Below are 25151 nucleotides of genomic sequence, written 5' to 3' on the forward strand. Positions count from 1 at the left end.
GGCCTTCCGGCATAGCGCCCTTACTGTTTGTTTTCGCTCGAATAAGCTCAAACAGAGACTATAGAAAAAGGAAAAAAAGGGAAACAGGCAAAAGAACGCAAACAATGATTCATTACGCAGTCTGGTTTTGAGGAAACAGCGGGATCCACTCGTCCCAGGTGTCGTACACAGTATCAAAAACACGGAAAAAGCGAAGAACGAGGAAACCTGTACACCTTCGCGGACGCCAGCTCACGCGGCGCTCCTAACGCACACTGCTTCCCCCTTCTGTCGTTCGCGTTAAGTTAGCTCAGCGTGTAGAACGTGGAAGCGCGTTTTCTTCCGGCAAGCACAGCGGGCTTACAAGTGGCTCCCTCCCGCGGATGAAAATGCTACTCGGAAAAAGCGGCCACTCGAGGACTGCAGAACGTGCTTCCGCGAAACGGATTTCACAGTGGTTGGATTTCAACTTGCGACTTAACGGGAGCTAGTTTTTCTTTCTTCATATGTTTTTGAGCTTAACGTTCCGAAAATGCATATGGGTTATCAAAACAGGAAACGGTTGGAGCTGTCGTGCCGCTTCGTTCGCAGCTTTGCGAAGCGTCGGTCGTTTTTTGCCTGTATTGTTGGCGACCAGCTGCGACAGATGGCGCTCGTGATCGGGGAGGGTATACGTAAGGTATCCCCATATATATTTTGCATCGCATCAGATGTAAGGCCGTTGATTGATTTCACTCTTTTTTTTTCTCTGTCCCGGAAGATTTGCCTGGAGCTGCTGCTAAGCGTAAACGCGCTTTTTGCATGGGTTTTTCTTTCTTTCCTCGAAGTGAAAGTTGCGTGCAGAAGCCCCTCGGCACTCCAACCTACAAGGAACATAGTTTGAGAGGTTCCGCTTTGCGCACATTTAATACCCGCTTCATGCAACTTGCAGCGGGTCGAGCAAACGACCGGTTTTCGCGAGAATCGAAGCGCGATTCTACTTAGCGACCCCTGAAGCATAGAGTCTGTAAATATTGCCTAGAGGTAAAGATGGCGCCACCTTCTGTCACATCAGTACATCAGCTCCGCCATCTTTAGACAGGAATTTAGCCTTCATCGATGTCTTCGGGGAAGCAGTCATCTTGGACGGCTTCGTGAGAAATAGAACGCGTCCCAAGATGGCGGCTGTCCGGCTAGACCTCTGAGCAGCCGTCTACTAGGAGGTATTGGAACGCACCCCTAAACAGCACTTAATCCATCGCGGGGATGCCGGGAAGACGGGGCTTCGTGCTTGGCTTGGCAAGTGTTAGGCCGGAAGCGTGGATTGTACCTCGAAGTTTGGCATTTGCGCCGCGATGCTGGCTTCTGTGCGCGGAGTAAGTTATTTCGTTACTGCATTTTCCACTTCTTCAACAGATTTAACGTAAATGAAAGCTCAGTTCTAGGCCGCTATGGACACTTTCGCGGCATTTCTTCAAAGTTTGCCTCGAGAAGAGTCCTATTTTTATTGCTGAATCCACATTTCATGCCCAACAATAGACAAGTCAAGTAAGAAACATCGTTATCCCGGCATTCCTGCTCCTCTCCATGGTGGATGAAGTTTGGTGCCGTCAGTTTTCGCTCTAGTTATATTAAGCAACTCTATACCCTGAAGCAGGCCTCCATACCACCTCCATATTTCATCGATTTAGGCGCCGCCTATGCGTAAATGTCCAATAGCTGGCGTCGCGCGCCCGTTAATCGTTATTACCGATATAAAGGCACATATATAACGACTATTGTTAAGAGGGACATTCAGGGTTGCTCCCGCGTAGTCTCCTCGCGCAAGGACCATGGCGCGGCACAGACGTCGTTACGAAACAGTAGCGCGAACCTTACTGGGCGTGGTGGTGTAAAGATAAAATTCGATGACATGAGCAGGGCATAATGAGCACGTTTCTTTCTGGACATGCGTACAAGACCATGAACCAGCAGTGACATGGGCGCCTGTAAACACAGACCTCTAATCAGAAGGTTTACCGCGCAAAGTTGCAGACAGTTAAGGCATGGCATAACTTTAGGCTGATATCCTCTGAGCTCGGCGGAGTGGTTCCGCATTAGTGCATGTAAACAAGGCGCAGAGGCACAAGCTTTTGACAAACGAATCAACTAGCGGATTATGAACTGAATGATTTTTCTGGGGGCAGAAAATGTACGCAAATGGAAAGCGGGGAACGGACAACAGACAGTGCGACTTAATATGGATGTCCTCCTTCGATGCACCGTACAAACTTCATACGATGCAAATTTGCATAAGAAAAGTAAAATTAAAAAATGCACAGGCGCTCATACGATGTGATGCGACAAATGTGCATTAGCAGTATTGGTTGTTCACTTCGCTGCTACAATGATTGATTTCCCGTTGCGTCATTTAAGTGTATTTCGCCGTAGCTTTTTAGTCCCAGTGCTGTGTGGGCTTCTCGTGGGTAGAGGCGTCCGGAGAGTGGAAGTGAGCGAACGGATAGATGGTGGGCAGGGTTTTCTGTAGGTGGCAGGTGGGCGGTGATTTGCAGGTAAGACTTCTGGGGGTGAATGCGGATTGTCTGGTGGTTGGTGGAGAATTCTCTAGGGTGCAGATGGGTGAAGGGGAAATGTGGATAGCCGACGGAGGCTTCCTGGAGGGTAGCGGCGGCATCACGTAACAGAAGGGACAGATTTAGCCACAGTGAGGGTAGTAATGGTAACACGAATAAAATATCTTCATACTTCACACCGAGATGTCGCCACCCTCAACGGACACCCGTGCTCGCGTGCCCATTTAGATCACATGAGGAGCAGGAGGAGACCACGACGAAATGAATGGCGTGGTAAATAACTATCTCTCTCCGAGTAGGTACCAGAATGGTGGCATGAGGAAGGGTATGACCCGCCGCGGTGTCTCAGTGGATAGGGCGCGCTGCTACTGACCCCGAGGACGCGGGTTCAGTCCAGGCCGCGGAGGCCGCGTCTGGATGGAGGTGAAAGGGAATAGGCACCCGTATGCTGTACGATGTAAGTGCGCGTTAAAGGTCTCCAGGTGGCCCGAAATTAATCCGGAGACTGCACTACGCCATTCCTTTCTCCTCTCACTCCCACTTTGATCCTTTTCTTCACGGCGCGGTTCAGATGTCCGGTGAGAAGAAAGACGCCTGCTGCTCCCTTTCCTCTCCTGAGAACCATTTTTTTTTTCAAACGGAATCGAGAGGAGCGAAAGAAGGGCAGACCTCTCCTTGGGGCTGATGGGTAACAATAAGAGTAATAGCCTACACAGATAGGCAGTCCCAACGTATGCCATATATAGGTCTAATCCTTGAATTAACTAGAGGTACCACCTCGAATCAAGGGACCACAAAAAGAACACCGCCGAGCAGAGCCACACTGTGGTCCGTATGTTGACAACGCATCTCGCCCACTTATAGAATCGCCGAAGCGGTGGCTCAGTGGTTATGGTGCTCGGCTGCTGACAGGACACGAAAGACGCGGGTTCGATCCCGGCCGCGGCAGTCGCATTTCGATGGAGGAGAAATTCTAGAGGCCCGCGTACTCTGCGAAGTCAGTGCACGTTAATGAACCCCAGGTGGTCGAAATTTCCGGAGCCCTTCACTAAGGCGTCCCTCATAGCCCGAGTCCGTAAACAAAACCGAACCACCCAGATAATGTTCTCTTCTTCGACCAGCCGGTGTGCACGCAGTTGGCGCCAACTACAGCGGTGGTAGTACCACACACTTCGCAAAGAATTCAGCTTAGTCTGACGTGTGAGCAGATGCCCGCAATGTGGAGCTGATTCCAAACTAGAGAGTAATTACTAAGGGGAAATAACGAAGTAATGTAGTAATTAGTAAGTAGATAGATACAGAGAGACGGGAAAGGCATGAAAATTAGTAAGCAATTACTAAGAGAGCAATATATACTGTGCGAGGGGGAATCCAGTTTAGTTCAACCCGCACATATTTCCCTGCTGTCCGACGCAGCCGCGTGCACGACAGCATCTGCTCCTCGTTGCACGCAATTAGTCCGAAACGACCGATCAGGGCACGACTAACACTGCGTGGTCGATACCTGTGCGCACTACACGGCCGCGCGCGTCTTAATCCCCGAGGTCGTATACGCGCATAACGGCCCCCGTACGCGTGTGTCTGTGTGCCTACCGGATTTGGCCACCCGTTCGGCTGATTAACAGCGGGCCGCTGATCCGTGCCAGGCCGCGTTCGACGTCGAGGGGAGGGAGACCTTCCAGGCGCGCCCTCCCCTCTGCTGCCCCTAATGAACGGACCCGATCTGCGGCGAGTACGCGTAGGGGCGGCACCACTCTCTCGTGTTATCTAGGAGACAAACTCCACACACTCGGGAAAGTTACTTCCTTTCCGCCGTGCCGCGCTTCGTTTGTCTCCCTAAGTTTGCAGATACTCCTGTCAGTAAGATTACGCAAAAGGCGTTGTCGTCATCGATGCTTGGCTTACCTTCATATCAACGCGCAGCATCTTATCGTTCTAGAGATGTATGCGTATCACGTGGCCCGCCGCGACGTCTGAGCTCATTCGTCATTCCGCTGCCAAACCCAAGGTACTCGCGGTATCGAATCCCAGCCGCAGAAGCCAGGTTTGATGGAGGCGAAATGCCAGAACTACGCAACGTTTGCACTCAGCTTCGTAACACGCCAAGATCACCGAAAGCTGTCACTGTGCTGGTTGTCTTTCTTGCTTTGTAGATTTTTTGGCTGATTTGTAATTTGCTTAAAGGCTCCTTGTCCAGCTCGACATCATTTGAAAGCTTCTTAACATCGTAATCAACAGCCACGGGTGATTTCATTTGAGTGCATAAGGCTGTTCAATAATTGCACTCGGTTGTTCATCATTATCATCATCATTAGCCTAGCTACGGGTCCACTGCAGGACAAAGGCTTCTCCCATATCCCTACAATCAGCTCTGCTACACGCCCGTCAAGCTTATCCTGTCCCTGCAAGCTTTCTAATATAATATGCCAGACGTACTCTCTTCTGCCCATGATAAGTTAATTACTCAGCAACTATACCCGCTAGCTTGAAATTAAAATGCAGCTCTGAAATCAGCATAAAAAGGTTCACATATGTGATAGATTTGGTTACATTCCATGCATAAATAAGGAAGCAGTTCTAATTGCCGCGCCTCCATAAATGCTATAGACCTATCGTCTTCATTTTCACGGCCCGCTACATTATGCTAAACTTAATTTCAACCCTTTTCGTTGGCCTCCAAGTTTCTGCGCCATATATGCTTCCTTTTTCGCTGATATTAGTAAGCTGCTTTTCGTAATCTGAGACTATACCTTTCTTATGCACTCCCGCCAATTCTGTTGCCCTGACGATTTCTTACGCATTATCTGGATCTGCGGTCATTACCTGACACAGATAGGTCACTACATCAAGTCAACTGGGCTTCATTTACCAGACAGTTCAAGCGCTGCTTTAGGCTTCCCTAATACGTTTTTCGCAATTATTGTCCAGTTAACCACGCTCCAAGAACAAGCCTGGTTAGAAAAGATGGCCTCCAGAAACGGCGCTGACTGCCTCATCCTCCCGCAGAACTAAAAATGGGCAGTGGTTTAGCCCTGGTTAAACCTGGATAATTGCGAAAGCAACGAGGAGAGAGAGAGAGGCGATGGAGAGCACGCTAGCTATGTGCCGCTACTGCGCATGCGCAACAGGCGTGCGCGGCGGCGGCGCCACCTCTGAGTCACCCGCGCAGCGACGGCGCGCCAGCTGTGCGCCGTGTGACGTCACTGCTCCTCGCGCATGCGCAGTATGGCCTTGCCTCAGCTCCGCGAAATGGCTCGGCGACAAGCGTAGTGTTGCTTTCGCAACAAAAAAGCCTCTGCCACTTAATGGCGGAGAGGCAACTAAGGCCACAACGTGCCAAAGATGTTCGCGGAAGCTGAAGAGGTCGGAAGACCGAATAAACGTTATGCTCGCGCAACGCATAATGTTTATTTGAAACACACTGCACCAGCCTTTCAAGTATTTCAGCGGTTAGATCGCCTGCACAAAGTGCAGAAAATTTTTGCAAGTGCAAACCATTTCTGCGATACACTAGTTTGAGCTAGTTAGTGAACAGACATCGTGAAAGGAATACAATGGCGCAAGAAAACGAGGACCAGAACACGCAAAAGGCAAGACAAGCGTGTCCTGTCTTCGTCCTGTCTTGTCCTCGTTTCTTTGCGCCATTGTATACCTTTTACGAAACTCCTTGTCTAACTCATCGCTTCTTCTCGCCATTCGCTACTGGAATAAGCTCCCGGAGAACGTGGCGACTATTAACTGACCACGTGACATTTGTTAATAGCTAAAGTGCTTCTTAAGGCTGTGAATGTACGAGCAGTACAGGTCGTCTGCAATGACGCTTTTACTTTTCTTACTTTATGTGCAATTTTTTTTCCCTGGTGTAATATGTTTTAATAAACAGCACCGGGACAAGTTCACTTACCGTGCAGGCACCTGTAGCGCACCACTACCGAGCCCTCGCCCCTGCAACGCCGCTCGGCCTGGTCCCGGCTCAGACTGAACAGGCAGTGCACCTCGCCCGAACACCTGCACCGGCGGAGGAGGAAACGGGTGAGACACGGTTGACGGCGCTCTCATGAAAGCTGTGACTCTCCGGCCAACTGCTCTTTTATATTTTTTTATCGCGCAGCGGCAAAGACGAGGGCACAGCGTTATTGAATTAAACGAGGAAACAGATAAAAGCCGATCGAGTAGCCGACAGGGCGTGTCCAGGTTCTTATACAGGCAGCTTGGAACGACTGGGGAAAACAAGTACAAATGCGTCTGATGCCACGTGTGCTTGAGTGTGAGGATGCGCGTGGAAACAAAGATACGATGTTTTGCTACAGTAGTTGTCTGTACTCCAATAGACTTTCTTCCAGCTTAAATGCCATCGCAAGTTTGGGCGGAAGGCTGTCTCCATTGCTTGCTCCATTGTCTTGCTAATCAGGGGTGGCTGTCGAAAGCCTTCCGTAGTACGTCTGCTTGCATGCTTAATGCACAGATGAGCAGGACCAACAGAAATGTTGCTTTCACAAAAAAAAAAAATAAAGTATCACAGGCTTTTCTTGAAAGTTTTACAGCCACATATATATAAGGCGCTTTCACGAAAGTACACAGCTTGCGCCATGTCACAGAGCAAAAGAAAATCACAGGTACTGCCGTCACTTTTCTCTCCAAAAGAGGTGAGGGTGTGAGAGTTCTTTGTTTAACCAACACTAACAGTACTAGGTTCTGAAGAGGTCTGTTTCCGCTTAAAGCATTTTTTGTACTGTACCAAGTTATCCACACTCTGACCAAGTGCTTTACATTCATATGGTAGACCTCTAGTGTGAGTGGGTGCGAGTAGGAGGACATATTTTTATCAAAAAAAAAACATTAGAAGCCCGATGGGGCCAAAATACATCTTCGGTCATACAATGCGCCCACTGGATGGAGGAAAGTGGCGTCACCAGACCGGACGTGACGTCACTTCCGGCAGAAGCATCAACATCTGCTAATGCTATCGCACGGCCAACACATCATAGAATTATTCCCTGTGAATATTTTTGCGTCTCATTACATGTCTTTAGGAACTGCCACAGAAGAGGGTCGAATTTTCGTAACCTGAGCTAGATTGCCTCTGAGTTTGCTGTCATTTTATTGCATTGGTGTAAAAAGAAGCCCATTTATAAACCGCCTAAGCTCTACATGTTCAACCGCGTGGCAAGATTAATGAATTGTATTGCTTTGTTTCATTTTTCTTCTTTCTCCTAAGCCAAGAAAGTAAGGATCTTGCGCTGAGCTTATGACAAATGTTCACTTTCACGTTTTCTTGAAAGCTAACTAGAAGACCGCGTCTCCAGTTAAGGCGCACTCAATTCTTCGAGTGCCTGTTACCTGACCAGAGCAAGATTCAGCGTACTGGTCTGAGTATGCGAGCTTTCTTACTTTCGTTTCGAACTAAAACAGGCGCGCAAGGTCTTCGCCGGATCGATCGCGTGGTCTCTAAAAACATCCCGAGCTACGTCGCGTCGTCTCAAGGCCAGTTGATATCTAGGCAAGCTATAGACAGCCTCAGGGCTTCGCCCATGTTATCCTGCTTCTTTTCCCAGCACTAATACCATACTTTGGCGGTTGCGTTTTAAGTTTTAAATGCCAACCTGGAGTTTGAATGAATATATCAGGCGGTATTTCGGCTACTCATAGATCGAACAAGGAGTAAACGCAGATAATGCACTAGGAATGAGGAAAGTAAAATCCTTTCTGTTAATTCCTGCTTCTCACCGGTATCGAGTTTGCCCGCTCACTTTAGTGTAAAGTGCATTTCTATAGGGTCGGAGGTATACGTCAAAGTAAAGGTATCTACAGGTGAACTTCGTTATAACGAAGTTAAAAGGGTCCGGCGATTACTTCGCTATAGCCGTAGCTTCGTTATAGCCCGTCTTAACCGAGCTATCGAGGGGAATCATCATTCCTTCGGTACATCCATTATTTTGTTATAAACCGTTTCGTTATAACATGGTTCGACTGAAGTTTAACGATCACTGAGCAAAAATGAAGTTGGCCTGTATTGATGGGATACCGCGTTCTAGTAACGAAGAGACCGCTCTCACCGAAAATTTTGCCCTTATGAGCTAGAAAAGAAATAAAGAATACAGCGAAATACACGTGTCCCCATCGCTGGCTGATTATATATATTATATTTCGACATCATATTTCGGCTGGAGGTGAAAGACGGAGTTTTGTGCAGTTATCAGCTATAGGACGCCGACGTCGACACTGTTTACAGCATATTCTTCGTACAGATATCGCTGTGGTATTTGGAAAGAAGCTTCCTTTAAACATATACATCTGTAACTTTTAAGAAATAAGTCGTGTGCGCTAGTAGCCAATATCTCATGATTTCGCTATAGTGGTGCACACACGCGGCGAAAAATGATTTGGTAGAAGGCTACAACAAACGCTGATTTGGAAAAGTTCTTGCGTACTAGAAAATGAGGAGTATTACAACGCTTTTGAGATTCTCCTGTAGGGCAATGGCAGTTTTTAGCCTCGAACTTAGAAGATAAGCTGGTCAAACATTACCTCTTGAGATTTCTTTTCTCGTGCATTTCATTTATTAAAAGACAGCAGTTCCACATTCCTATTCGTCAGTGAAAGGTGTGCGCCTGAACATACCTTATTCCCCGGGTCCGCTCTCTCGGCTGTGGGTCGCTAATGTAGCATTTTCTCTAATATTTTATTTTTCCACCTACGGGTGGTCAAATTACAACTTGCCTACGGGCCTCCTCTTTTATTTTTCATTAATACGTTAAAAGTTCAAGTGGACGCAAGTTCAAGACTTACTTAGGCACTTTTTTTTTTTTCTGCGGAGAATGTTGCGGAAATGCTCGCCAGCCTAGACAGCGGCGCACGCTAAATCACCGAAACGAACCGTAGACCATTTTCATCGTACCTAGCCATTTCATTTCACCCGCGGTCTTTACAGGCTAGTGCACACTGCTCATGCAGTCTCAATAAATCTTTTCGCCTGCATAAGGAATTCTCGGCCAAGCACGCGCTCTTGTCATTAGCAGTTGGTTAACCCGCTATTATGCCCGACTGGGAAGTAGGAAAGAATTATAATAAATGGCCTATCTGCCAAGGGAAGCGCGTACACAGCCTGCGGGTGAAAAGGGGTGCGCGTAAAGAAGGAAAAAAACTAAAGGAATAGTCGGCACCGCGGGCAGTGTTAGGCTAGGCGTCTTTGCACAGTGAGCTTCAAATGACGCCACCGCCGAACGGCTTGTCTCAACGGGCGTAACCAGTTAGGAGAGGGTGTTTAGTGCGAGGAGGAGTAAAGGGAAAGGGAGAGAGAGAGAGGCACTGTTGAGCGGAGCTGCTTTGTGGCCGTTGCGTGTGCTCCGTCACAGGTGATCCATACACAACGGTGATTTAGGAGTTCGTTCCACCCGAGTCCGCCTTTTAAAACGCGTGAGCGCCACACCTCCGCCCGTATATATATGATACGTCGACGGCTTTGGCCGGTGGCGGCGAACGCTTCGATTACACGGCAGCTATGCCCGGAACGCCTCAACTGTTGGAAGCGTTTCCTCATCACGGCAGCGAATATATAGATGTTCTTTTTTTTAAATTTCTGCCTCCAGTAAAATACGCGCCAGCGAGAAGTGCCCAAGGCAGACGACAAGAAAGCTTGAGCAATGGACGTGTTTAGCAAATGTGCACTTGCAGGTAGCGATTGATGGTTTTCGATGATCGAGAATGCATTTGCGAGTATTGCAATACAGGCAGTTAGGTTGGCAAACCTAATCCCAGACGAAGACTAGTTCTCTTGCGGGAACGTTGACTACCAGACTGAGGCTCCCCCCCCCCCCCCCCCCCTCCCCGCAATCCTTCGTAATTTTGTTTTGTGTCGTAGACATGAACTAGAAGATTTATGTGCAGCATAAAAAGGATTCAAATGATGTGGAGATTTACTGCTTCTTGGAATGAGATGGCGGAAAGTTGGAACACAGAATTAGAAAGCAAATGGTTTGAACAAAACGAGGACCAAAGAAAAATGCAAAGAAACGTATATCAGGAGCCTGACTTGTTGGCGCACGGTTGATAAACAAACTGCAGCGCGGCAGACGACAAAAGACACAGGAAAAGAGAAGAACAGCCCGAATAGCTTCCAACAAAGTGTATTTTCTCAAGCAGCGTCTTTATACGCCAGAACACTGCATGTTCGCACATGTGAGAACTTGTTATGTTTAGGTGTATAAATGTACACTATTTTAGAAAAATAAAATTTGTTGGAAGTTCGCGTTTGCGCTATTCGCTTCCCTTTCTGTGCCTTCCGTCTTCTGCTGCGGTATAGTTTCTTTATATTGTGAGCGTATGCAGTATGCTTAATATTTTCGAAACAAGGCTTGTTTTTAATTACTAACTACCCTGTGGTGAATTCCGCGCTATAAATTGTTACTAGGGGTTGCGTAGGCTTCATTATTGAGGACGTGCACTCAAAGCATTGCCCGCTTTACTGTTTTCAACTTGCTAATCCAGCACCGAAGAGTTTTTCTCCTGAGGAAACAAAGCTGTTGCTAAAAGAACTCCCACACTCTGAGCATTGTCCTATTGCGCAGAAACACACTGTTTGGCCCGCATTTCCTTCCCCCACCACAGCCCTCACTCTTATCCCGCCTGGGTTCCATTGCTGGACTCCTCACTTTATGTGCTTCAGGATTGGGCTACATACTTATCACAGGACCCTACTCAATGCGCATTCTCGAAAGCTCTCACACTTTAGCCCACCTGGAAGGCACGCTGAATGTCGGGACCACACCATTGGTTGTGTATGCTTGATTTCACCTTTCACCCTTTCTCTTTAACACACATCTGGGTGTCATGCCAGGTGAACTACCAGGCACACCTCTCCTGTAATCACTAGAATCACTGTAATCACTCCTGTAATCACTCTCCCTCTCTCCTTCGCGTCGTATATGCGAGAGGTACGGGGCTCTATCTCCAGTGCCGCCTGGTGTTAACGGGTGTTCCTATTATGGGTACAAGCTCTCCCCTGATCAGGTGGTGTCTTCTGTGGTCCGTAATATCTGATAAGGGTCCTGTTTGGGCCCAGGATGTAAAAACACGGGGTGAAACACTAGGGAAGCGGGTATTTGACCCCACGTTGACAATAGCTAACCAAATGGCCCGAGCGTTCTTTGGCTAAGCTGTCCTCACTGTCGCCAATTCGCAATGGCCAGCAAGTCTAGGCTGGGGTTTTCGACTACAGGATTCAGTGGCAACAGCGGCGCCTTTTCATCATTGTCATCATCATCGGCTGAACCTCATCCAATGAGGACAAAGGCCCCTTCAATCATGCCTGTCACGCAACACTGCTCGCCTTGGAGAGGAGTCTCCCATAGAGATATCGCAGTTGCATGACGAGCTGGTGATGGAGTGGTGGAGACAATGTTTCCCTGATCCCATTTACCCTATCACCTTGGCTCTGCCAGCACCAATGCGTCTACACGTATCTACTGTTGGCCGAGCTCGCAGCAGCCCACCCTCTCTACTACGTCATCGCACTGGGCGTGCATATTCATCGTTAGATACGCCGCGAAGGCGTTCCGATCACCTGCTTTCGCCAGGGCTGCTCGGTCTCCGAGAATCGCGTTCATTCGCGCCAAGTTTTCTGGCAGGTCATGTTAAGGGATTAAACAACAGTCGCAAGTACACTGACGTCTCGAATCGCTTTCGAGCGCAGAGAGGGGATACCAAAGGCTCAGGAGAGGTTTGTGTAAATTTTCGGTTCACTGTCAAAATCCTACTTGCGGTGTATATGGGAATGCGATCTATCTTCTAGAGTGTTACGTGGACATTGTAGTGGGCCTGCCGGGAATGGGGACTGCTCCTTCAGCCAGGTATGCGTCCGCTCTACGACAAACTTCCATTTCAGCAATCTCCAGTTAGTCCTGTTTTCCACCGCTCGCTCGCCACTTATCTCGGTAACATTTACAACCTCACCTTTCAAGTGGAAATCTCTGCCATCCCTGGCAACGATACGGCTACGGAGAGAACCCCTACTGGCGACTACGCCAAATTGTGTCTAGGGGCTTTTTCAGATGAGTGACGTAATTTTAGAGGAGTAGAACTACAAACAGACAAGCGTGTGTACAGGAGAAGAATTCGACGGGGAATGATTTTGAAGTTTGATAAGAGATGGCGCCCCTATGACTCGAAGAGAAAGCCTCAGCGAAAGGGCTGTATGGGCTCCACCGTGCCCGGAACAGTCCGTACAATATACACCCCCATATAAGCGAGCGTAGCAAACAAAAGACTGGCGCAATCCGAATGTCACGGACGTGGAGCCCTGCGCACCTGGCGGCGAGGTCGCGACAGGCTCAGCAGTCGCCGGATCTGCATTTATACCCACGGTGCGGGCCCCGCCATAAAGCGTCGTGCAGAGGGCGTGGCTTCGCGAAGCCCGCCAAGAAAGAGGAATGGGACGACGCGACGCTTCAGCGGGAGAAGCGTCAACGGCGGAGGCAGCCTGCCATCAAAGATGGCCGCGAAGAGCTTTTGGCGCCCGGGGTGGAGATATGCGCCAGTTCAAAGTGCTGTCCCTGCTGTTTGTCGTCGTCGTGACGGCACCTCGTCTCGCACTGTAGCACCGGGGCGCAGCACCTCGCAGGTGGTCCTCCATCATTCACCCCCAGCAACGACCAACCCAGCCACCCACCTAACCCCTTCCCTTTCTTTGTCGCCCGGCGTGTAATAAATGTGTCGTGTCGTACGTTATACTCGCCGCGTATGCGTCCCCGCTACGCTAAGCGTGTCGCGTCACGTCTGTTGGACTCACGAAACGCGCCGTTTCGCCCGGCTTTCCGCGCGCGAGTTGTGGACAAAAAAAAATGGAAAGAAGGGCATCACGTGTCCCCGTAATAGCTCAAGGTATTCCGGGAAGGCGCGGAAGTGTGTAGTATACGGTCCCTCCGCTGCACGCTACCTCCTGTAACAAAGAAAAGAAGACATGGAGGCTCCTGGATAGTTTACGGTGCAGAAAATGACACGCACCCCTCCCCCCCCCCCCCCTCTTATCCCCACCGCCCCGCTGTGCGTAATCTTACACCGCGGAAATGCTGCCGAAAGAAAGGAAGAGGCCCTGAAGCCACCGTCACCGGAAGAAGCACGAGAAACCGGAAGTCGTCGTCAGGGCACTGCTTCGGTAGGAAGTGCGCGCCGCTTTTCTTCGCAGTCTGCACAGCGTAGTTAGAAAGTGAGGAACCATCTTTTTTTTTTTTTAAATATACTGAAAGTTTTGTCAACATTATGAACCGACAGAATGAATTACGTGTACTTCATTATTCGGAACCGTTTCCTGATGATTCCTAAGCTTTTTGCTCAATGGTATAGCGTACGAATGAATAAATTTCAGTTTTGCATATTTCCATACGTAGTTCCGATCCAGATGGTCAGTGTCAATTTAATTTATTCACAATGCGTCACTGAAACCAGGACTAGTTATTACGAACCATTTTACTGCAAAATGAATTAGCACAAACGGGTTTTCTTTCCTCAAAACCTATGAATTGGAATGAATCTCCGTTGGCTGGTAATCGCATGCCTCTTTATCCAAAAAGCAGTGGGCTTTGCGGTATCAGCCTTCCATTACGATTTATCTCTAGGAGACAGCCGTAAGTAAAATCGTTGCAATCACGAAACCTATATATATATATATATATATATATATATATATATATATATATATATATATATATATATATATATACACACACTTAATTACTTTGAAACATCTTTGCTTCAGACGTCAATAAAATTACCTGCGTATGGCTCGCATAACATATTTTTACTTTCTGTCCTCAGGATCAAGGTTGCGGGTTCAACCAAAGTGATCTCTACCGGAAGTTCTCGCTTTGGTATATCAGGTTCCGCGGCTTGCAGTATAAAACAACGGAAACCACAGTATTTCAATATATGTGGACATTGTGTCCAGCTGCAAACCCACTTTGTTCAAGTCTTCTGATATCCCATGCCCGTGGAGAGTTCATCAAGGAGCAACAGTCCCTGTTTATGACGGACAAGGAAGAAACATTTGTGGCGCTGTCCCTCGATTGGCTGGAGCAGAGCAGTGGCTGTCATATCTGTTATGAGAGCGCCTTGCTAAACAAAGCTGACATCCGCAGCTGTGGAAAAAGATGAACATTAACCGGGTAGGAAATGGTCTGGCGAGCTCTTAATAAAGATCTAGATGCTTTCATCAGCCTTAAACGTCTTAAAAGCCTTAAGGTAAACGAGACTCTAGGGACATCACTTCAGAGATCAGTACCACGAGAAAGCGACCCACGTTATTCTTGCAAGAAAAACTCGGCCTTCTGACAGTCAGGAAGAGAGGAGACTTTAATGAATAATGGAGAGGTCTGCCTGGTTATAGGCCTGGCATGCTTAACTCCAGGGTCAGAGCTGTGCGTGTTTGTATGCGTCGCCTCCCCCATCTCCCTTATGTTAGCGCTGCCTGCCTCAAGACCAGGCAGGGCTTACGCCAACGGAGTCCCGGACTAAGGACACCACCCTCTCTTTCCCACTCTCTACTTGTACTACAATAAATATTTTCTTCGTCATATCGGTGATGGGCCGCAACTCGCCTGCTGTTGAGTGCCAGGCGAAGGTCTTGCTGGCACGGAGTCACGGCAGTGGTTGTGGCCTCTCCGGCTTCCGTGGTGTCGGCCGTTCCGCAGCCGGGCCGGGCCGGCGGCGCGTCAGGGGGCGCTTCGCTGGAGTAGAGCGCGTCGTGGATGGCCACCAGGTGTCCCTCGTCGCATCGTAGCCGCATCTCGTAGCGGCTGCACACGTGCTTGGCCGCCAGTTCCGGTTCCGGCATCGGTACCGCTGCTTCTCTTCCCGCCACTACTGCCGCTGCTGCTGCTGCTGCTACTGCTCCTGCACAAAGAGGTATGCACAGGTGAGCAAAGACATTGGACTCGCCTTCATGCTCCCATCTGATTTTGCACCGTAACTATAACGACGATGTTGATGTCATTGTTGGTTGGAAGTATTGATTTAATGTATCATAAAGCGAAAACTGCAGTCTAATTTTCATACACACCCTCTCCACAGTCTAACCGGGATGGCAGCAATTATGGCAACGCCTCTTGATAAGTTACGGCTTTACGGCGGATCCAATATAAGGCGTACTAATCTGGCAGCGACTATCTTTTTAGGTCGCGTGACTTTAACTGGTACCATGATGGCCGCTACAGAACATCTCTACAAGGTTTCTTGAATCAGTGCGCTCAAAGGGCGCTAATGTTGTCCTTGAACAGATTTAAATGCTCGCTGGACAAATGAGCCTTTATTTTTGTGTCTTCGAATTCTTGTCAGAACCAAGATGGCGCCGCAAAAGGTTAGCAGAGCCTCCTCTCCGCCCTGCCTAGCTCCCTCTGATCCACAGTGCACTCTATTATGTAAACGGTGTCCCTCATAGCAGTCACAGCACATGGCCAGCTTCGGAAAGTTGAAGCCCACAAACCAACCAACTTTGTAGACAACACACAACATAAAAAAAGGCTTCGGGGACCACTTCTGCTTCGCCTTGAGGGTATGATAACGGCAATGGGCACCTTGAGCGGCTTGGGGATTGAGGGGCCTTGAACGGCACACAGGGAGTGGCAGATGAAAGGGGATAGACCTCTCCCTCCATGACTGGGGATAGTTCTCTCCCTATATTGTCACTCCTATCCCTGCATTGTCACGCTAGCAGATTCATGAGAATCGACCGACGCCATTGGCTGGTTGGGGGTCCTTTGACGGGGAAAAACCGCTTCGTTCTTGAGTTGTGTCCGACTATAGTAAGTGGCATGATTGATCAACTGTCCAGACGCCGTTCCGTCGAAGGTGAAACCACGCACGCTACGAGGCCTTGAGGCCATAGAAAAACCTGGAGTATACAGGACCCGTTGCACAGCTGAGCTGACATTCCTGCTCAGCATGCTTCCCATACGCACGCCTGGTAGGGGCTGATTACCGACACAGAGGGCCCGCTAACCGAGTTCTCTTGCTTCGAAAGGCGTACGAACGACTCGCCTTCGCACACGAACAAGATTGATGACTCGAGGCACGTCGCCGGCACGCGCCACGCGGAAGCCGTGCGGCCAGGGACTTCGTTACGAGCGACCGCGAGGTGCCAGCGACGACAGCGCCTTCGGAGGACAAACTGAAATCGCGTAGTCGTCACCACAACTCGCTTGAAGCAGGAAAGTGAATTTGTGGAGAGCTCTTTGCGACTTGCAAGCCATCCGTTACAGAGACGTTCGCAGACGGCGACGCCGGTAGCCCTGCCCTCGAATCGGTCGGTCGAAAGCATACATTCGTAACCAAATACGTCCACCAGAGCCCATGGTGGATGGGGTGCATGCGCTGGACCTGTTGCGTTTACTTATTGCTGTTTTTTTTTTAGGTTTGGTTTGTTTTGGTTTATTGGGGTTTAACGCCCCAAAGCAACTGAGGCTATGAGAGACGCCGGAGTGAAGGGCTCCGGAAATTTCAACCACCTGGGGTTCTTTAACGTGCACTGACATCGCACAGCACACGGGCCTCTAGAATTTCTCCTCCAAAGAAATTCAGCCGCCGCGGCCGGGATCGAATCCGCGTCTTTCGGGTCAGCAGCCGAGCACCATAACCACTGAGCCACCGCGGCGGGGCCTGTTTTTTTTTTAAGCTCTAATGAAACACGATGGGCTGTGGCTATGACGAATCCCGTAGTCAGGGCTCTGGAATAATTTGGCCACCCGGGCTTCTTGGTTGTTTTTTTTTTCTTTTCGCACCAAGTGCTCCGAAGTTTCATCATGTTGGTGTTTACTCCATCTGCGCTTCATCGACGGGCGGTTTCCCGGTACCGCGGGATCGGACTCGCGATTGCGCACGGTCCGACGACGCTCGCCAACTTTCGTATTGCGCTGACGGCGTCATGAATGCAGCTTGCAAGAGCCTGGACTGCGAAACTGATAAAGGATCCGTGTTAATGCGGTGCTCATCCCATAAAAAAAATTATATGCCTGCGCCCTACACGCAAACCGTGCCAGAGTGTGCCAGGAGGATGGCGACACGTGTCGAATGGACCAACAATTCGAAGTAGTACAAGGAAAACTGTTGGCGAAGAAATAAAGTACAGACGAAGTGTTCAACAAGAAGGAAGTTCCTTCAAATGCATCTCTTGCCTTCAATAGCCGCTTGATTCATTGAAGACAAATTTGCTTCCGATTTTGAATTCTTGCCAGCCCATTTCGTGCCTTTTTTGAACATTTTTTTCATGCCATTGGTTTCCCCTGTAATAATTACTCGGGTTGCATGTAGAGTATAGTGCGTCACACATCCACCTGGTCGAGGCTTCTCACCCCAACCTCAAGCATTACACTCCCTGGCGTGAGTTACGTCTCCACGTCAGCACTCCCCAGAGGCGGAATGAATCCACTCACACAACCCTCGGGATGTCAATCCTTTGCGTGGCATTCATTCGAGGAAGCAAACTGAGCCTGTCCCTCCGGCTTCGTGACCGTGGACTTAGAAACACTTCCGGGAGGTGTCGCCACTGTCATCACCGGCTGATCCGTGCGGAACGACAATGGCGACCCGTCTACTGAGGCGCCGCCTAGCAACTCAGGCAGTAAACGCAGGAGTGTCTTGCTCTCTTCCTCACACGCCTTTCGCTCAATTACGTCTGGGCCACCTCTGGCGCCTGCAGCAGCACGGATCGCGGCAGTAGACAGAAGGCTGGCACGGAACGTGAATAGGAAAACAGCGTGACACGTCGTCTATTACTATTCTTCTTCGCACTGTTCGCGTTATTCACACAAGGGGCGTTGCACGGGCGGAGTCCTACGCTCAACAATTGAGCGTACGGTCTTAAGAAAGCAGGATTACTCGCTCGCGAAGGCTTAGATAGCATGAAATAGCGGCGAAGAAATATCCTGGGCAAGTATAGAGCGGTGGAGTGCCTCCTACGCGTAGATTTCGACGCGCCCTCTAGGGATAACTTTTGCCGAGTATTTTCCCCAGAGTTTTATTCAATTCGTTCTCGAACGGCACCAACTGCGGAAGGTGAGGCGTCGTAGGAACTCAATTCGTCGCGGGCTACACTGAGGGCCATACTTTGGAGAGCCGTACTCCGCTCCTCCCACGCACACTCACAAACTTGGAGCAGAGGTCACGAAGAATGAAAGATACAATACAACCGCAGTGTTTGCGTTGTTGTGCTCGTCAAAGAGAGAAAGAGGGGGCGGGGGGGTTACAAAGTATAGAGGCGGTATACGTGTCTAAATCGCGTACAACAGCAACGGGGCCACGATTGGGGGGGGGGGGGGGATACAATCCTTTTCTCGAAGATAATCCTTCCGCTTTCTCCCCTCCAATCGCTTTCCTCTTTCACGCCAGTTTACGGCGGCTTTGGCCCGAATCGGCCCACCCCAGCGAAGCTCCTATAAGCGCCACTCTCGTAAAGGTCGACGCTGCCGCACTCTCCAGCGGTACTAAAGAAGGCGCTCAGGTCTTCCGAGGCCTTTCTCGGTGCCCCGTAATGGTGCGCTGTTTTTCCGCTCAGCGGAACCGATTGAGCGCGCGCCAAGACCACGTCCGAGGAAAGCGACGGCGTTCGCCGGTCGTGCCCTGATCGGTCGGTCGCTGTTGTTCGCCTCCTTCTTCGACGTCGTCTTGGTCGTCGCGCGTGGCTTCCCTCCAGGAATGGCGGCGTCCCTCTCCTCGAAGGCAGGCGTTCCTTCTCCGGACGCGCTCCATTGACTGTCGCCGCCGGCTTTGTCGCGCCTCTTCTGGGGCGGCACACTTCCCTTTGTTGCTGTTTGTTGCTCTTGCTCCTGCCATTGCTCGGGGCTTCGCCCGATGCACAAAGGTGGCCCTGAGCCATTGCGAGCCGTTGTCGAGATGTTTTCGCTTCTGCGTTTTTGCTATCGGGTCTGACAGGGCGTCGCGAACGGTCGCGGTTGGGGCGGGGCGCGAAGGAATGTGGCGCTACGGATTCCTAGGACGCGAGATTGACTTTCGGGTATCCCGCCGCCGTTTCCGTGTGGTGGAAACAAAGGAAGTCAGCCTATAAACGATTTCGGAGCACGCGGAAATAAAATAAGAAAGAAAATAATGTTAAAAGCGGAAAAATAATGAAACCGAATCAGCCGTTCACTCATCGGCAGAGTACGAGCGCTGTCAGGCTACGTTGCTTGGAATCCAATCATTTTACACCCTTTCAGCCAGCATCCAGGTTCATAAATTGTGCTGCCAACAGTTCCCAACTTGAGAGGAAATGGCAATAACCGTGACATGTACAGTCTTTGTCAAAAGTAACCAGGCTGCGTGGTTTGTTCTAGCTTGTAGAGTGGAGCCCTTGTGGCTTTCCTAAAGATCAAAAGGTGCTGGAAGACCCCAGTCCTTACCTTTAACGACCTTTTGAGCTTCAGGAAAGCTGTAAGGGCTCCACTGTACGAGCTAGAAGCAAACCATGCAGCCTGGTTACTTTTGACAAAGACTGTACATAAATAAGATTATCGCCTGGCCGGCAAGCTGTAGTTGCTTAGGCGTGGGAGCAGTCCGTCTGCTGAGGTTAAGGTAGCCTGTTCGGAAACACTCGTAGGCCACATGCGGCGATTTCTGAGCACGTCGCAAATAATCCACAATCTTATCGAAACGAATCGGTGGTGCCTTGAACCCTTACAGCTTCCCTTGCGTAGTACATACACCGTGTTCGCCAAGAGATGTTCGACGCTCATTTATATGGAAGATGCAAATGCGTTCCTGAACCTAAACCACTCTCTATTGTTGTGTTTTTGTTTGTTTTTTACTGTATTTGCTCAAAAACGCTCCATCTTCACAGTGACATCCTGTAAATGAGGTTCTCGAAAAATAATAATACAAGGACTTTGCCCGCAGTCATGATGACGAGTCTGGGTTCGCAGGCATATTCACTCACATTGATAGACCTGCATTGCTTCATAGCAGTGATTGCCAAGCGCACCTCAACTTTGACTTACAAAGGCTGACAACCTCCACAAGACTTCAAGTGGGATTGGTTTAAAATATTTTCCTGCTTTATTAGAGCTCCCTGTTCTACTCTATTATTAAGTAGGAGTGTTTATGAGAATATTTTGCGGAAAAGAATAGCGCTGAATTTTCTTTAAGTATGTCTGCCTGTGACTTCATCAAACTCAAAAGATGTTATTAATTATTCTATCTTAAGTACAAACTAACTTCGCACAAAACGCCAGCACCTGCCCCAATACGCCATCGCGACAAGCTGTACGCCTACCTCGTTGTACATTCAATGACCTCGTCTCCAAACATTCTTTCTGGAGCATCTCGTCACGGAACGAGTGCGCCTTCCCTAGCGCGTTCTTTCTTCTCCCAGTCGTGATTGTGCTGATTCAAAGGCAACGCACAAAGGACTGACAGGGACACTCAGACAAAAGCGCCTTCCATCTGCGCTTTTGTACTTATTGTGCAACATGTAATACGCTGCCACGGTTTACAGTCTAGTTCTTCGAAACACCCACGTCCCACCGATGCGGAAACACACAGGCGAGCACTGGAAGAAAGTAGGCCACCTATGAGCGGCTGAGTAAATCGGAGCTTTGTCCAACGGCCGATTTGCTAAAAGAGACGAAAGGGGAAAAAACGCCCGACAGATGGCGTCAGCTGTGTAGGCGGCTCTTTTTTTTCCGCCGGATTCGCTCCGTGTAGGTGGCCTCTGACCCTTCGCTTCAAGCGAGTGAACTTGATTAGTATGTGATCAGTCGAAAATTTTTCCTTTCCATTTTTTTTTGTGTCTGAGTGACTATTAAGGAGAGCGCTCGTAGTTTCCTTCAGACCTTAATCAACTCGCCCGGCAGAAATAATACACAGAAAGAAATGATACACATTGCTTTACAAACATCCACTCTAAACACGAATAAGCTTATAAGTTATCAAAAAAGCGAGTAAATCGTGTGCGCTAGAGGACAACTTACTCATTTTTTAATACCTTATAAGCATATTCGTGTTTAGACGGTAAGTTTGTAAAGCAATTCTCGCAGCCTTAACACTGACAGCAGCCACCTGTTTGTACGAAAAGCGCGAGAAGGTACGCACACATACGCTAATATCGATTAATTCTAGGAGTTGAGCATTGTTTGTCGCTGGCCTTAAGGTCGAGCAAATTGCAGCATACCTCGGAAGATAATTGCGATACACTATAACCATGACGCACTGCTCAAAACATGTCTGAAAACCAAATCGCGGTGTATATCAATCGTGGAGAGTTGTCACCGGGCCCTTGCCACTTCTGCAGCCGGTTGCGTTCTACAGCTTCCTGTGGTGGACTGCTTGCCACAGCACGACTGTTCTTCATTGAGCGATCAGAGCTGAGTAGCTATGCGCTGAATTTAGTTGCACTTTCGTAGATTTGACACCTAAGTCCGAATCGAGCAGGGGAATGTGGAACCAGATTTGCAGGGATTCAAACTCAGGCTGGAACACCTGCATGTCTGGGTCCCAATAACCCCCTCTCCCCCCCCCCCCCCCCCTCCGGCGTTTGTGCACACCACAGCAAGATATTGTATGCACAACCAGACCGACACGCTCGCCGCGGTCACGTCAAGTTGGTGTTTGCGAAAGATTTGGTAGGCATACTCTGGATACATCGCTGTACAATAGACCTCTAATGAGGATGCGATGTAGTTCTTTTCTAGATCCTTCGCCGCCATTTTTGCTCTTTTCAGAGAGGAACAAAGTAACCAGTTGTGAAGAACACCCGCTGCAGACGAAAATAAATTTGGGTACGACGACCAGCTCTTCATGACAGCCAGTTGGCGCCTGGTAACGAGTATCTGTATGCGTTGCTTTGCAAACATTGGTTATTGCGTGTTTAACAGGTTGCTGCTTTCCAGAACGAGGGCTTCGGGCGTGATGTACTGAGCGAATGAACCGTATTAATAAGGAATGATATTTAGCGACGATGCTGCGACATCGCAGATACGAAATGTTGCCATTGTTAATGTGCAAGTGGATGTTTAAGAAAGGTAACATATTTTGTAACCCCGATTTTATAACCGGCTGGACAAAACCAGGATAATGAAGAAGAAAGCGCGAAGGACGCAAGTTCTACACTCTAAACACAATGGAGTAAAAAGGGAATAAGCCGTCCTCTAGTAAGCAGTCCTCTAGCTCACTAGAGGACAGCTTACGTCTACACACGAAGCATTGCGTCTACACAAGAAGCCTTTCAGATTGCAACTTATATATTTGGTTCTAAAAGGCAGACAATGTTTGTGTAGGTTTCTTCGCAAGGAGGTCGACAGATATCGCCATGTTGCACACTGGAAAGTGGGAAGCACATCCTCGTCCGTCACGAGGCAGAAAGCTTCCGCATGTTCTCGCTACATTTCTAAAGCCACCTTCTAAGGGAATCGTTAAAACGCTCCATGGGCGCCAGCGACGAGTGCTCGCTTCTGGTCAGCCTTTTGAAGACGTCCGTTTGCGCGCTCCGAACGTTGCACATAAGTCAGGAATTTCTCCCGCACTCGTTAGCTCGCGTACGAACGAGAACGAGTATCTAAGGTAAACACATAAACTGAGGGAAGCTCACCGATGTCACGCCTAAGAAACACTCTCGCGTTTTCTCCTTTCGTAATTGTTTTTTTTTTTTTAACTATACGCAGCCATTTCGAGGCCGCACCACCGGCATATCGTTCAGCTCGAGCGCGTCGCCAGCGAGCATCGCCGTGGAACAAGCGACACGCCTCGCGCACCGCGCACGAGCGCGCCTTGTGATGATACGCCTGTATGATTTCTGCTCCGCTAATTGCAAACAGCACTGCTGAAGCTGTAGCCGCTTCTTATTCATTTACCAAAGTAAGGGCGCGTTAATGCTCTGTGCTGCGGTCTGTCCACCGCTTGTTGTATTTATTTACTTTCAGAGTGCGGACCTGCAGCTGTCCAACCAGGATGGGAAGAAGTATACAAACAAACAGCATTCATGCCGTAATGGAATGCAATTTTCAATAACACATAGTGGAAGGTAAGAAGAGAAAAGCATAACTTAAGCTTACTATAGCCGAGACATGAAAATAAAACAGTGAACAAACAAAACACAATATCATCAAGGGTAGGTAAAATGTTTAGGGGAATCCCCCAAGGTGAAGTTTGTATTAAATAAGGGAGTAATTAGTAACATCCACCCAAGCGAGGCCATACGGCTACAAAGGAAAGCTCTACAGCTTTCCTCTGTAGCCGTATGGCTGCTCTTGGGTGGTTGCCAATGGGTAATTACTCTCTTATTATTAGCAAGCGTAAAAAGGGAGTAATTACTCATTACAAATCTACTCCACCTTGGGATTCCCCTAAACGTTTGAACATTAGGAAGGGTAGATCAAAAATTTTACCCACCTCTCTTGCCTGACAGTTATCTCAAGGGCTGATAAAGACTCGTGTTACGCGACAAACGAAGAGTTTCGAACGACACAATCAGCAAAGAAACACAATAAAGGAAATGAAGAGGAGGGAATGGACAGCCGCCGTTTCACAGTAACTGCGCAGTGTCACGGATACGAGGACATCTGCAGCATAGATCTGGTGTCCTGATACACGCCATTAGACATAAATGCCGCTAGACAGATTTCAAGGGACTGCCGCACGCGTGATTTGAATGCTCATTTCACTTGAGCGTGCAGAATCAGAACTCGAGCGACGGCTCTGCAATGCGGTCACGTCGAACAGCGTTAATCGATTTCCACATGCTCGAAGGAACCGCTTGGCAGTCGCTATGGGCAGCAAGGTCTGTACAGACTTATCGGAAATAAATCCGCGCAGAAACTTGCGCTAATTAAAGCAGTGAGAGCATGTGCACTTTGAGGATTAGCGCTCCGATCATATCGATCAAGTATGCAACGAGGAACGCGGCAGAGAGAACACAGTGGTAAGAACGTTCAGTGGCAGTGAGCACAACGATAGTGTGGACATACGGTAGAGCGGAAGTGCGTATATATGGTAGTACAGATGTAGTACAGAGGGCAAAACACATGTCTAGAACGACCGAACTGTGTTTTCCGCACATCCCAAAGCCGCTGCGACCAGGAAGGCAAAAAATGACGAAATTCTATAAGTAAAACTGCACATGCTTGCATCCAGACCGTCATTAATCAAATGTTTTTGCTGGATATCCCGTGTTCAGCCCAAAACAAGCCCAAGAATGCGTTCTGAACAAGAGTTTTGCCCTGTGTACGAGCGCAGGATGCTGCAACGAACACACGGTTCTACGAAAGGCTCACGCCACTCACATATTCACTATAGGCACGTTGCGAGGACTCAGAATATTCAATACATATCCGTGTACAACGCAAGTCGACGTCGCAGTTGTAAGCTTGCCATTGACGAGGAGCTATACCTTCCCAGCAAACCAAAAACCTCTCAGAGACGTCTATAGCTAGACGTCTCTGAGAGGTTTTTGTTTTGCTGGATTGGCGCATACAGACGGCCGGAGCAGGCGCGCCTCGTCGCGGCTTCAGCGTCAGCGGAGGTGCACGCAATTAGAAAGAACCCTTGTATTTTCCCGAAACGCCAGCCACGATCTCATTTCTTCTTTTTTTCGCCTCATATACATGGCGACGACGCGTTTGCCAAGCCCGCACAGCTGTATCCGTC

At 49.1% G+C, this 25151-nt stretch overlaps 1 protein-coding gene across 2 annotated transcripts in view; it reads right to left on the reverse strand.

The window, feature by feature from the left end:
* Nucleotides 1–25151, reverse strand: part of LOC149336155 (uncharacterized) — a 69150-nt gene that overhangs the window by 17302 nt on the left and 26697 nt on the right. The window contains exons 2-3 of one of the 2 annotated variants that reach the window (XM_089552640.1): nucleotides 15122–15410; nucleotides 6436–6539 (exon numbers count right to left, since the gene is read on the reverse strand). In XM_089552640.1, the coding sequence (XP_089408766.1) occupies nucleotides 6436–6539; nucleotides 15122–15410 (393 nt within the window). Of the gene's footprint in view, nucleotides 1–6435; nucleotides 6540–15121; nucleotides 15417–25151 lie in introns of both variants that reach the window. The other variant, XM_089552639.1, reaches the window with a different exon arrangement.

The sequence above is a fragment of the Amblyomma mixtum genome, chromosome 7 (genome assembly GCF_055824585.1).
Source record: "Amblyomma mixtum isolate Tamu chromosome 7, ASM5582458v1, whole genome shotgun sequence".
Lineage (NCBI taxonomy): Eukaryota > Metazoa > Arthropoda > Arachnida > Ixodida > Ixodidae > Amblyomma > Amblyomma mixtum.